Source organism: Cajanus cajan, chromosome 9, assembly GCF_000230855.2.
Source record: "Cajanus cajan strain Asha chromosome 9, NIPB_CcT2T_4, whole genome shotgun sequence".
In the NCBI taxonomy this organism is placed as follows: Eukaryota; Viridiplantae; Streptophyta; class Magnoliopsida; order Fabales; family Fabaceae; genus Cajanus; species Cajanus cajan.
In genome coordinates, this window is record NC_138525.1 from 10862385 (window position 1) to 10876913 (window position 14529).

General features: G+C 30.5%; 1 protein-coding gene across 3 annotated transcripts; it reads right to left on the bottom strand.

Annotated features, from left to right (window-relative positions):
* Nucleotides 1-5627: 5627 nt before the first annotated feature.
* LOC109805230 (LEAF RUST 10 DISEASE-RESISTANCE LOCUS RECEPTOR-LIKE PROTEIN KINASE-like 2.1) lies at nt 5628-14220 on the bottom strand. 3 transcript variants are annotated; one of them, XR_002240276.3, is made up of 6 exons: nt 13634-14219; nt 13215-13455; nt 12171-12203; nt 8544-8567; nt 7123-8402; nt 5628-5996 (listed from the first exon to the last, which is right to left on the bottom strand). XR_002240276.3 is itself a non-coding variant. In XM_020367248.3 (5 exons), exons 1-5 carry the CDS (start codon nt 14189-14191, stop codon nt 7180-7182), a joined length of 2079 nt encoding a protein of 692 aa, XP_020222837.1. In that variant the 5' UTR covers nt 14192-14219; the 3' UTR covers nt 6136-7179. The 3 variants fall into 3 exon arrangements, 2 of the variants coding, with proteins under 2 accessions (XP_020222837.1, XP_020222849.1); XM_020367248.3 differs by lacking the exon at nt 5628-5996 and having other exon boundaries at nt 6136-8402; XM_020367260.3 differs by lacking the exons at nt 5628-5996; nt 8544-8567 and having other exon boundaries at nt 6136-8402; nt 13634-14220.
* Between the last annotated feature and the right edge of the window lie 309 nt (nt 14221-14529).

Consider the following 14529-nt stretch of genomic DNA (forward strand, 5'->3'; position numbering starts at 1 on the left):
GCCTAGTTTTGGACTTCATGGGCCTTTGGGCTTTTGGTATCCAATATTGGGCTCATTTTCATTCTTGTAATTTTTCCTTTCCATTGTATTTGTTTGACCATTGTATTTAGGTCATTAGATTAGGAATATACAAGAATTACTTAAATAGGTAAATTAGGCTAAACTAGGTTTAATTTGGAAGTCATTTAAGTTACATTTGAGTAACATGTTTAGCACCATGGGTGGCTGAACATGTGCCACTCAAATTAACCCTAAATAACTCTCAAATCAAACCTAAATGCATCTAGGCACCTAAATTTTCGGACTAGCACATGGGAGCCAAAATTTGAATTCAAATTTCAAGTTTGAATTCAAATTTTGGGCGCCACATGTAGCCTTGGATTTAGGCGCCCAATTGCACACTTGGAACCCTACTTAAGTGATTCTTCTACTCTTTGTATTCACTTTTGAGAATAATGAAATTTGAGAGCTTATTCAGCCAAATTTCGTTCAAGAGTCACCATGAGAGAAAACTTCACCTTAGAAACCCTACTAGGTTTTCCTCCTCTTTGAAGTGAGCTTTCCCTTGCACCTTAAGCTTGGATGCTTCCATCCAAGGCTTAAGCCTCTTCTATATCCGATATTCATCCTCCATCTAGTGTTCATCTTTGTGGTTTCCATCTCTTTGAAGAAGATCCGAGTTTAAGGAGTAGCTAAGGAGAAGTCATCTACCACTCCTCCTAACCTTCTCCATCATTTTTGGTATCAAGAGCAAGGTTCTTCAAGGAGATAAGTGCTTCATCTTTTTGTGTCCGAATTTGTGTTCAATGTGTTCTTCTTGTCTTGTTTAAGTTTCGTTGTGGATCTATATGTTTTGAATCCTCTTGTGTTCCATAGATCCATTGGTTGATTGTTTTTGAGTTTCTTTCACAATCAACATGAATTAGGACCTTTTTGCTTGTGCTTATATTTTGTTTTCTTTGAGTCTCTCCATCCTTGTATGTGTCCGTGATTGGACCTCATGCATATGCATTAGATTTTGTTTTTGAATCCTTGTTTTGTCTTAGAAGTTTATGTGTAGTCTTTACATGTTGCAAATTCTTTGAATAGCATGTTTAACCTAGTTTTATTTTGAATTTTGTGTCTACATGTTGCTCTCGGTTTGCTCTAATTTGTGGCTACCTATATGTGCTTTTTATTTTACCTTATTGTGTTCATAATTTGCTATTAGTCCTAGCAAGTTTCTTTAGAGTTAGGTTTTCATTGTGTACTTGAGTTTTCAAATCACTTTCCATTGAAAAATCTTATAAAAAATTTTTGTGACTCAAAATTTCAAGTGCTTAATTCTACTTCTAGTGCACTCTTTCTTGTGGATTCAATTTTAAAAAAAAATTAGAGGCTGAAAACAGAGATAAAACAGAGCCTAAAACAAAAGAAAAGTTCTAAAGTTCAAAAGAAAAGTGTGCAAAAAGAATTCAATACAATAACCTAAGACTAGTGCACTAGTTTCTCATTTTCACTTGGATTTTGACCTAATTTAGTAGTCTTGGTTTCTATAGCTTGGAATCTTAGAAAAATTTGAAATAAAAGGCAAATATACTCTCTGGAATCTTAAATTGAAACTGGAAAAAGAAAGAATTAAAAAAAAAATAGTTAAAGCATTTTAAATAGAAAAAGCCGAGAGGTGTACATTGGTGAAAATCTACTTGATACCTTAGCTTGTTTTGGCTATTACTTGTTCTATACTTATCCAATTGCTTTCAAATTTTTTTTTGTTTTGTTCATCTACTCTAGTACCTATCTAGGAACATTCCTAAATGAGTGCTAGCTTTATTTGGAGTCTTAATTTTCATTTTTACTTGTTGAACCTCTTTGAGTCTTGTCATATACATATATTACTCACTACTTTGGTATAAGCTTTCCAAATTGTGCTTTTGTTGCTTGTCTTGTTTTCTTTCTTTAAATTCCCTGTGCTGGAAGTGGCCTCAAATCCTTGCTCAAGGATCAAGCATTTCTCAACAAAGAGTAGGAAAAGTTTGGACACTAAGAATACAAAATTTTGACCTAATTTAGTGACCTAGCTTTTCCTAAACCTCCTTCACTTGAGTGACCATTCCTTTCACCTTGTGAGGCAGCCACCATTAACCTCTTTGTTGTGTTTCTTTTGCAGGTCCAGGAGCATCATATTTGAAGGATTAGTGGCGGATTAAACACTTGAATAAGTGTAGGAAATTTGAACATCAAAAGTCCGTCACTAATTAGTCACTAAAGCCACCTTTTAATTGCTTTCTAGGCTAGTTTACATTTTTGCCATAATCTCTTGTATTTTAAACCAATTTGTAAAGCTTGGAGGGAGTATTAAGAAGCTGGTCAGGTATATCTAACTCCTTGGTAGCCTACTCACGTGTAGTACTAGTGGAAGTGGCTTGGAAATTTCATATGTTTCAAGCTTCCACTTAGGGAACCCGACTAGTTACTTATCTTGCTTCCTTTAAGTTCCTTGTCTTTTAATTGCTTTATTTTGCTGCCTTGAAACGTCTAGTATTGTGAAGTTTTAATTGCTCACGCTTAGTTTAATCTCAAAAACAAACAAATTGTGAAAAGCATACAAAAATTTTTGTGAAAAGTTTTGGAGAATCAAAGATACCACAAAGGAGTTTAGTGATTTCCACTTGAAAAGGCTTGGTTATTAAGTGGCTCTTAGTAGCTCACCTCCCTTGATAGTGCAATTTGTACACTTAGACTTCCAAGTGCTATTTTTGTTCCTAGAAAAGTCCAAAAATATTTTCTTTTTGCATAGGATATAAAAAAATTCTTTTGTTTAATCATGAGAAAATATTTCTCAAGTGGTAGTGATTCAAGCTCTCCAAAAGGTTTTTCACATTCTACTCAAAGGCTTAAATCACTAACACCTTGGACAAAGCAAGAAGCTTTAAAAAAAGAAAAAGAAAAATTTGAAAAAAAAGCACAACTTGCAATTTTAGAGGAAGAAATTCACATTATTAAACAAAAGAGAGAAAAACTTTTAGCAAAAGAAATTGAGAAAAACAAGAGAAAAAGAAAGAAAAAAGGCATTTCTCTTAGGGAAAAGTAAGGAGGAAAATAATTCCTCTAAAGGACTTGTGAGTGAAGAGAGTTGTTCTACCACTAAAAATCATTTACAAAATACTCTCTTCATAAATAAAAACCTTAACTCTTACACTAATCTTAACACTAGTCATGAAGTAGAGATTCAAGAACAAATCATTCTAAAGAAAAATGAATCTCAACTTCAAGATGTAGTGAAGAAGGAGTGGACTACATTTAGTTCCACTTCTTGTGCTACTTCCTTGGAGGTGCCCAAGGAAGATAGCCTTCCTCTCTTTAGGAATCCTTCTATCATAGTTGTTCTAATAAAGCACCCAAATTTTGGAATATATTGTTTGATAGATACATCTTGTCATATTTCATATTCTATTTTTGATCTTATGGGAAGTTCATCTTTATTTGAACTTAATTTGCACCCTTCCCTACAAAACAAAAATAGTTTATATGAGTTTTCAAGATTTTCCAAGACATTTTATCTACCAAACAATATGATTCAAAATTGTTTAGGACGTTTTCTAGTATTCTTTTCTTTATATTTTAGGAAAAGCCTAGGCTACCATTTAGGGTACTTTAGGCAAGATATTGTAGTGTTTAAAAATCATTCTTTTCATTGTCTTAGTCATAGTGTTATTACATTCTTAGGTTTTACTTCTAGGTTATGCTTAGGAGAGGAGCCTATTTCTACTTTTAGGGAGTCTAATTTTGATAGTTTATTTTTCTTTCTTAGGCTAGATATAAGGACTCCTCTTAGGATCCATAATCCATTTTTTCATCATAAACATGTCACCTCTTATACATGGTTTGTTGTGTATGTAGGTGATGATTCTTATTCCATGCATCCTCGTGATTTGAGGACAAATCCTTTTCAAGAGGGAGGAGATGATGGAATCATGCCTAGGAAGGCAAGAGGTGACATATTGAAGGAGCCAAGAGGAGTTGGTTAGACATGAAGGTGTGGGCCAGTCAAGGCCCAATGGGCCTGATGGGCCTGGGAAGGCCCAAGTTGAACTTTTCATGGGCCATATTTTGTTATAGCTATTTTCATATGTTTTGTATACATCATGTTAGTATAGGTATCATATATTTTGGTCTTGTATTTTGGACCACATAGAGTAGCATTTTAGGTTTTAGGCTTGTTGGGCCTAGTTTTGGGCCTCATGGGCCTTTGGGCTTTTGGTACCCAATATTGGGCTCATTTTCATTATTGTAATTTTTCCTATTCATTGTATTTCATTGACCATTGTATTTAGGTCATTAGTTTAGGATTTAAGGAGGATTACTTGTTTAATTGAAATAGGAAAAACTAGGTTTAATTTAGCATGCATTTAAGTTGCATTTTGAGTCACATGGATGGAGCCACCTTGGCTGAACATGTGTGACTCAAATTCAACCCTAAATGCACACTAAATCAGACCTAAATGCATTTAGTACCCATGGGATTCGGACTTACACGTGTGGGTTAAGATCTGAATTCAAAATTTCAAATTTTGAATTCAAATCTCGGCGCCACATGTGAAGCTTTCCCATTGGCGCCAAATGCTTCTTAATTTCGGTGGCTTAAATAGTTTCCTCCTCACACATTGTATTCACTTTTGAGAATAATGAAATTTGAGAGCTTATTCAGCCAAATTTCGTTCAAGAGTCACCATGAGAGAAAGCTTCACCTTAGGAACCCTTCTAGGATTTCCTCCTCTTTGAAGTGAGCTTTCCCTTGCACCTTAAGCTTGGATGCTTCCATCCAAGGCTTAAGCCTTCTTCCTATCCGAGAATCTCCTCCATCTAGTGTTCATCACGTTGGTTTCTATTTCCTTGAAGAAGATCCGTGCATAAGGAGAGCTAAGGAGAAGAACATTCATCACTCCTCCTAACCTCTTCCATCATAATGACTTAGTATAAAAGTTGTTGCAACTATTGAATGTTATACAAAAATTAAATTTAAATATTACTTACAACTTAATATAGGATAAAAATAAATTGTATGTAAGAGTATCTCCAGTGGTAGAAACTAGTTTTGATTCTTAATTATTTTATGGGTCCATTAGTGTCACTTAGGATTTAAGAACTTTTTGTATTTTTGTTCTAATTGAAGGACTTAACTTAAATTCTTAATTCACTTAACTACAATGAATCTCACATTTTTTTAGTGAGTTTGTTGATTTTCTTCTTGAATCATTTAAAAATAATAATTTTCTATTAATATTGTAGAACTTGATGTAGAATCTATCGCAACAATAGGATACAAAAAGTAAAAAACCTGTCTACATTAAAGAAATATGATAAGATGAAAAGAATATAATGTGTAGAACTTAATGTAGAATCTATTGCGACAATAGGATACAAAAAGTAAAAAACTTGTTTACATTAATGAAATATGATAACGTGAAAAGAATATAGTACTTTTAAGTTTATGAACTATTTTTTAGTTTATGAAATAAGCTTCATCAAAATAATCAGACAATCTGACAGAAGAAGTAGGGAAGAAGAGAATTTTTTTTAATTAAAACATGGAGACTGTAAATTCTATTGTTTTCTACAAATTATCAATTATAGAGAACTAAAAGGATCTTTAAATTCAAGATTCTTTCATAACGAAGGAATAATGTGTTATTGTGTGTATTTTTCTCCATAGCGGGAATCTCATTGAACTTTAAAGCTCTTCAACAAGTTCATTAAAAGGCACATCTTTCTTAACAAGCTCATTAAGAGAAGATGCAAGTGTAGAGAAATCCTTAACAAATCTTCTATTGAAGCTAGCTAGACCACGAAAACTCCTAATTTCTCCTACATTCATTGGGGTGGGTCATCCTTGGATAACCTTTATTTTCTCAAGGTCAACATGCGCACCATCTTTGTCAACTATGAACCCTAGAAAGTTCACATTATCTTTGCAAAAAGTACATTTATCCATGTTTGCATAGAGGTAGTTGTCCCTAAGAATAAATAGGACATCAAGTTGAGATTCTATGCAAATTCAAACTCACTCTGTTCTACATGCAATATTCATGATTCATACCATATAACATCAAACATAAAATCAAAATTGCAAGAATATAAAGACAAGTATAAGGATAGATGAAAAATGCACAACCAATTTATACTGCACATCCACTTGTGACTTACATCCAGTCCCAATCAGAGGTTTTACAATCACATTACCACATGTAATACACTTCTACACTATTAAAGAAACCACTTATTGCACCCCCAAAAAACATTTACTTGTAGTACCCTACAACAAGATTTTCCTTCTTAAGAAACCTACTTAAGAGAACAAATCACAAAAGTTAAGGAACAAATCTACTTGATGTACAGAACAAATCAGAGTAGGTGAATCGACCAAAGTAACTTATCCTATCACTCTATGATTATGATGATTAATTCAAATCTTGAAATCAACTAAAGAAGGATATTAGGGAACAAAGATTGTTACTCTTTAACTAGGAAAACATTTTGAACACTAGTTCTCCTTCCTCTTTTTCTTTCTTTTTTATGTGCTTTTACAAACCATGAGAAAATTAAGACCAGTTCCACAATGTCTCGCTTTCCCTATTTCCTTGATTTTTCATTTCAATTTCTTAAACCAGAAAATGAGAACATTCGCTCTTATTCTCTTTGCAAGTTTCATGTAGTAACATGTATCAAGATAAGGAAATAATGTCAACAAAATTTAGGAATGTGATAGTTGATCTAAATAAAAAAGAATATAATTTTAAACTACAGCAATGCAAGTGCAGTGGAATGTATATGTTGAACTAGTGTTATAGACATTTTAAGATTAATTAGAGAATAAATTAATACAAATATATTATTAAATGAAAGTCTGTTATATAGATACAAAGGACTGTTATCTATACTAGGCAATAACAAATATAATAATCATCATTTCAAATTAAAAGCCTTTTTCGAGTAACAACTAACTCTTACTAAATCAATCTTCATAATTATATTAGGAAATAAAAAATATAATAGCTACCATTTCAAATTAAAATCCTTAATTTTTTTGAGTAACAATTAACTCCTACTAAATCAATCTTTCCAAAGACAATTATTGTTTACCTCTAAGCAATTGTGTTGTCATCGTCTCCATACTTTGAAATAATCTTTATTTGTTAATCATTGTTCTCCATACTCAATTTTGCTAAGATTATTGTTATAACTAGTGGAACCACTCCATGATGTTTGGTCAGAGATGATTCCACTATCATGTCCAAAATCTTCATGGGGATAGAAAATAGGCTTTGGAGGCATTTCAAGACTTTCAAATTTTCCTTCAAGCATCTCTACAACCTTCTTCATTGATGGACGATCACTTGGTTTCAATTGTATACACCAAAGTGCAACTATAAACATCTTTTTCACTAGAATTTTATCCTCTTCTGAGGCATCCTCCATGTCAATGTCATTTTCTTCTTTAAATTGATCATAGATCCAAAATGGGAAGTAATGTTGGCTTGAATGGTCTGCATGAGGATTTGAGTTCCTTCTTCTACTTCCCATTTCCATCAAAAGCATTCCAAAACTATACACATCAGCTTTATAAGATATTTTACCAATATTTTGGTAGAATAATTCGGGAGCCATGTAACCCAAAGTTCCTCTTGCACCAGTTAAAACAATAGATCTATCTTTCATATGATATAACTTTGCAAGTCCAAAATCTGAAACCTTTGGAATCAAGTTATCATCTAGAAGAATATTATGAGGTTTGATGTCAAAATGAAGAATTTGTACATCACAACCTTGATGAAAATATGCAATCCCATGAGCTACTCCAAGAGATATTTCATAAGTTTTCTTGTAACTTAAAGGAACACTTCCTTCTTTAGAAAAAATGTATTTATCTAATGACCCATTTGGCATGTATTCATAAACTAGAGCACGTTTTTTCCCTTCAACACAATATCCAATAAGACGTACCACATTCATGTGATGTATTCTTCCAATAGTAGCCACTTCACTAATAAAGTCTTGTCCATTAGTTTCGGATTTGTTCAACATTTTTATTGCTACATGTGACCCACTTTGAAGCTTTCCTTTGTATACAAAGCCGAAACCTCCTTGACCCAATATCACTTTGAAACCTTCAGTCATTTTCTTGATTTCTTTATATTCGTACCTAATGGGATTTAGATTGTTGTCTAATAAAAACATTTCAATGTTTTCATACATTGAAACATGTCTTCGTCGCCACATATAGATATATAACATAAGCAAAAGTGAAACTCCAAAAAGACATCTGGCTACCAAAAATATTGGTAAAACATATTGTCCTATTAAATCTTCGTTAGCTTCCCAAGCAGTAAGTTTTGTGCGAAATGTTATTCTTTTAACTAATCCTGTAATGATAAATTTTCATCGAATGAGTATTGAAATAAAGCATACTTTAGTCTAATCAATAACTTAGTTCAAATATGTAACTAGAAGACTAATTATATGAAGTAAAATTAATAGTGGCGATAATAAATAAGTTGTATTACCATTTATAACACCAATGAGATAACCTGCAAAAATAAGGCAACATAAATATAAAAAAAAACATGACTTGCATAACATCAAAGATGAAAAGAGAACTTAGTATTTAAAACATGTTATAGATATGAATTTCCCCACAATCAATGTATTGTATAAATGTACATAAATCAAAAATCAATATTTGTATTTATTGTTTATATTTGTTCACAAAGTGTGAGTTTGGGCATTTAATTATAGTCCAACACATAAAACGGGTGTATTTGGATCCTCTTATATGATATTTTTGTCTAGTGAAATCTTAGTTATAATTAAAATTAATAGAGAAAATTTTAGATAATAAAAAATTGGTATGAGATTTTGATAGTAGATATTTTCACTTTAGAGAATTCATGCGAAAATTTCACATGATTTCTAGGTTGAGATATTAAAGAAAGTACACAGTAAGAGCTTGAAAGCAACATGTGAAAGTCTTATCCATCTTTCTTCACTACGAGTAATATATGGGATGAAATTTCTTTTAAGGAGGGGGGAGTTGTAACACTCCAATTCTTTTAAAAAGAAGTTACATGTATGTGAGTGTATATTAGTGTGTGTGTATATATATATATATATATATATATATATATATATATAGTATTTATTAAATATTTTATTTTATAGTTTTTAATAAATAATTGTTATTTTAGAATTATTGGGTTGAAAATTAAAAGAGGCTTATTAGAAAATAAGGTAAACATGTCTTCCTTAAAATAATATATAGTTTGAACTTTTATCTCTTTGGACCTAACTCTTCTCTTAAAGTCATTATAGTTTTAAGATTTAGTCTTTCTCTAATAATCCTATTTATTGATTTCTCACTTGGAACCTTTGTGCCGCTAAAACTAAAAGAAAAAGGAGAAAAAATTCTTGAGGAGAGGATTAGAGTTTTTCATCCTTACCATTGTATGAGTGTTTTCTAGGTAAAAGGGAACTAAGTTAGGGTAGACCTCCATCTTTTAGGTTTATGTTTAATATTTGAATGTTTATATTTAATTATCTTGATGGGTTTTGAAGACCTTGAAACTTTCATTTTAGTTTTGATAAGTTTTAATGGTTGAATTAACTTATTGGATGTTCTTTGAAATGTTTGTTCTAAAATTATTGTTAAATTACATTATGAGTTGAGTTGTAATTGATTGTGGTTATATATGCTATTTAAATTCATTATTTACCATAATTTGTGCAATTTCACGAGTATGTCTTGAGTGTAGGGACATTCTTGCTAAGTGTGAGACTTTCAGAAAGACAAAGTGTATTCTTTAAACTTTTGGTATTGAGACCTAACACTTATTAAGCACAATAATCATAGAGAGTAATAGTAGTTTTGGCACTAAATGAGACCAAGTTCTAATGAAGTGCACAAGCCACATAGAGCTTAGCGTATTTTGATGCTAAACGAGAAAGTTACAATGTGCAACAAAGGTTTTGACAATAAGCACAAGAGAGTTTACGCTGAGCGTGAGAGTCTAAAGCTTTGTTTGGGGGAGAAGAAAGAATAAAAGGGAATTAGAGATAATAAGTGAGAATTGATTTCATAGGAAATAGGGTAAAAAAATCAAGTGAAATATAATAGAATTTATAATTATTTGGTAGAGTGAAATTAAGTGAGAAATATGATAAAATTGGTATTTATAATTATTATTTTACTTTCACTCTATAATATAGTTTGAATTAATATTTTTTTTATGTTATGTAATTTTATACATTTTTCAAATTCTACAAGAATCCTCACGATAGAGAGGGTAAAATGTAAGACCAACTTTTAATTTCTCATAATTCTCCTTAAATATTTTCTATCAAATACAAATATTATTTTTCAAATCCACTCTAATTCATTCTCCTCTTTATTAAATAACCTCCATCTAGCATAGACCAAAGAGTAATCTTTCCTTTTGTACTCTTGGCGCCATGTGAGAATGTGAGAGCACTAACTGAGAAAATACCTAAGTACCGGCTATAGAGCAACATATACTCTGTGACCTCTCCAGGTTGAGTGTAAATTCAATGAACTAACATGACATCTTTTAGCTTTCAACTATATACCGGCTAGTAAATTATCTTTTTTGGTTTCCTATTATTTTTTAGCTTTCAAGAGTACTTTTTTCGATTGCTTTTAAAAATAGGTCTTTGGGTTTTAATTACAAGATCAACCCAATTGGCTAAAGGGTCTGGAAAATCAATTTAAGTTTTAAAAGGTCATCCATCAAGACTAAAATATATGAAAAATCTTGTTTTTTTATCCATTAAACATAATTTTAAAAATTAGACCAGTCATCAAATCGGTTAGGGTACTGGATTAGTGGGTTAAAGGTTAAAGCGGTGGGTCACTAATTGAACCGCGTGACTCAATTTTTATTAATTTTTTTAAAAAATATTCATGTTAAATATATTTTATACTTATAAATTTCAATAAATTCATATCCTATCTTAAATTTAAATTTCCATCTTATTATCTTTATTTTTATTTTGTATAAGAAATGCATAAAAAATTACATGTTAAACTATATATTAATAAAAATTAAAAATATAAATAATATGTATATATATAATATACTTGCAATTGATATCACAAAATAATATATGTAATATCTACATAGATATTATATTATTAAATATATAATTTAAATTTAATAATATACTATAAAAGTTATTTAAGTTAAACAAATAAATTAGAACAACAATTTATGTATGATAAGGCTCTTTACTCTTTCATGAGTAGGACTCAATTTCCATGTTGTGTTTTTCTTTGAATTTCCTTTTAAAAGTGATAAAAAAAATATTTTTATGGTTGAACCGGTTTGACTTACTGATCAAACCAGAAAATTGACTGGTTCACTTTGATTTGAAACGAGTCGAATGCATAATCAATCCAAGTCCAACTCAAGACTCATATCAATTAGACTATTGATTCCTAGTTCAACCGATCTGACTGACCAATCCGAATCGATTTTTAAAACTTTGCCATTAAATATAATCAACGCTAACAAGTGGGGTGAATTTACATAACAAACTAAAGGAAAATTTCTCCCACAAAAATTTTATTTGACTTAAATGTATTTAATAAAAAAAATGCCCCCACAAAATATATATTGTTCCAATTAAATAATTTATTAAATGAGAGTTAAAAATTATAAGAGATAAAAAAAATTAGTACTAATATTTTCAATTTTATCTTTCACTAATTTTTACCTTTCTATTCTTTAATACTAAATAAGTCATATAAAATTGTAAATACACACCTTCAGACATGAAAATTTTGTTGATTTATTTATGAGACAAATGTAATTTATAAAAATTAGGTATTTTAAATTTTTTCGAAATGAAAATATATATTATAAAAATTATTATATTTTTCTTCTATAAAAGTATTATAGACTGTTTTCTTGTGCTAATTTTTTTGGGATCTGCGTCACTGCTGACAAGTGTTTCACCGTTAATAAAGAGATTGACAATTTTTATAAAATGTTAATGCAAGAATTATCCCTATTTATCCAATGTTTATTAATTAGAAAGTCATACAGTAACTAATTAAAAGGGGAAAATGGGGGGAAAATGATATGAGAGGAATGGTAAAGATGGGAAAGCGTGCTTACCTTTTATATATCCGAGAATTCGTGATTGAATTGCTAGAACACCAAAATGAAATTAATTAATAAGCTTATTTTGTAACAAGTAAATAATTTGTATAACAATTTTTTACTATAATTTTTACACAAAAATGAGATAGAATAAATCATGTAAAAAAGGATTATATATATATATATATATATATATATATATATATATAAACAGTTATAAAAAATGTTACAAAAATATACAACACTATGTTGTAATTATCAACATCAATAGGCTAGTTATTATTATTATTATTATTATTATTATTATTATTATTATTTAACTGTGTTAATTATTATGATATTAAAAATACATGTTGATGTGCACCCAATTACATTTATAAAATTTGAAAATGATACTCTTATAACCCAGAAGTATTAAAGGTATACTGAAATAATTTAAAAGAAACACACTTAATAGGAGAAGAAGATTAAAATAATTAACTTTTCTATAAAATAAAATTAACTTATATATAGATTAATGTGTAAAAAAATTTGCCTAAAAATTATTTTCAACACATGTATAGACTAATTATAATTTATGAAAAAAATTCTTAACATATTATATTATTGATTTAATATATCATTTCATTCTTAAAATTTAAAAAAAAAATGTAAATAAAGTCTACCTAAACTATATAATTTAGTTTCTAGAATTAATAATTTTTTTAAAATCTACAAAATTTCATAAAATATTATTAATACATATAAATTATGTGACAAAATAATAATCTAATATAATTATTCAAGTTTGTAGATATTGAAAATGTATTTTTATTAAATTTCATATATTGTAAACAAACTTTTAATATTAAAATTAAATTACAAGAATATAGAAAGACAAAAGTTCTAAATATAATTTTTTTAGTTTAGAATTCTAATTAAAATATCATAAAATATTCAGTGAAGAAATGATATATTAAACATATATTATTCCTGTATAAATGTTTTTGCTAAAAAAGATTAAAGCAAAGCATAGAGATTGGGAAGGGAGCATGCACACAGAGACGAAAATGTTCTAACCGCACTTGACGAGTTTATCTTCGAATATATAGCACGGAACAAAAACTTCATCACATTGAACTTGTTCTGTGGTTTCATTGAGAGAGCATGAGGAAGCTCTTCCGCAATTATCCCTGCAAGTAACTGGTGACAACCAAGACAACCAAAATCCGTTGTGCAACCACTCACGTATATCACCATAGGAAACGTTCTTTTCGGAGGTCCAGTTTGCAAAAGTAGCAACCTTTACACGGCACCCACCCTTAGGAAATACAAACTCCCACATCATTAAAATTATAGAAAAAATACGGGTTTATAAAACAAACATATTCTTTTGAAAAAAAAAAAAATAACAAGAGTTTAAGTTCAACATAAACATCAATGTACTAATGTGAAGATGGGGCATAATAAAATTATATTATGTCTGTACTAAAACAAACCTTGATGTCCATGAGAGTAAATTCTTGATTCCGATTCAAAACGGCGTAAATATGGCCTCCGGAATCACAACCACCAACATTCACATCCACGTATCGAGGATCATCGGTCACTGGATTGGTACAGTTTAGAAACACTGTACCTGAGATATTTTCCCCTGCTGTTAGCCTGTCGTCACCATCAAAGAAATTCAAACTTCTTCGGTTTAAGAAATAGCGAGGAATGGAGCAAGCAGTGTCCTCCACAACACCCGCATCAATTAATCGGATTTCGTATCTCGCGTAATTGATATCCTGCACATGGTATTTCCCTAAAAACAGAGTAAACACTGTCACGTTGTTCACGCAATCTAACTCATACTTTCGGAGGCCGCAACCACGTGGATCGCCTTTCAGTCGAAATGGATATGTTATGTTGCTAATTTTGCCGCATGAAGAAGGAACACAAGATGGGTCATGCTTGGCGCTGCATGTTGATGTTTGTTGAAATAGCACAAAAATGATAACCACGATGCCAACCATTGTTTGCGCACAGCGGTAGAAAGAAGGGAAGACAATCATTCTTTACTATGCTCTTCTATGTGAAGAAATTATAGTTAAATAGTTCTTCAATAAGAGCTAGCTGCATGCTGGACCACTCTTTGAATGTTGTTCCGTGTTGAACTAATCAAGGGTCGGGCCCTTCGGTTTCTTTCTTTTTTTTATTTGTTAATTTTACGTTAAAAATGAAGTCAACTGTAAAATAAAATTCTGCCTTTTTAATACGGCACGAAATGCAGTTGAAAAATCAACGATATTGATATTTAGTGATTCATTTTCACTAGTAGTGGGCCTGCTTCGAATTATTGAGTGGGGGGCCTTCATCGTTCTGTTCTGACACGGAATCATGGGACTCTGTT

Excerpts from the sequence above, each read along its gene's own strand:
- LOC109805230 (XM_020367248.3), bottom strand. The coding sequence starts at position 14,191 with ATGATTGTCTTCCCTTCTTTCTACCGCTGTGCGCAAACAATGGTTGGC. Across the intron at positions 8,568-12,170 it reads AATTCTCGGATATATAAAAG|GTTATCTCATTGGTGTTATA; the intron begins GTAAGCACGCTT and ends TTATTTTTGCAG. Across the intron at positions 8,403-8,543 it reads TCTCATTGGTGTTATAAATG|GATTAGTTAAAAGAATAACA; the intron begins GTAATACAACTT and ends TTATCATTACAG.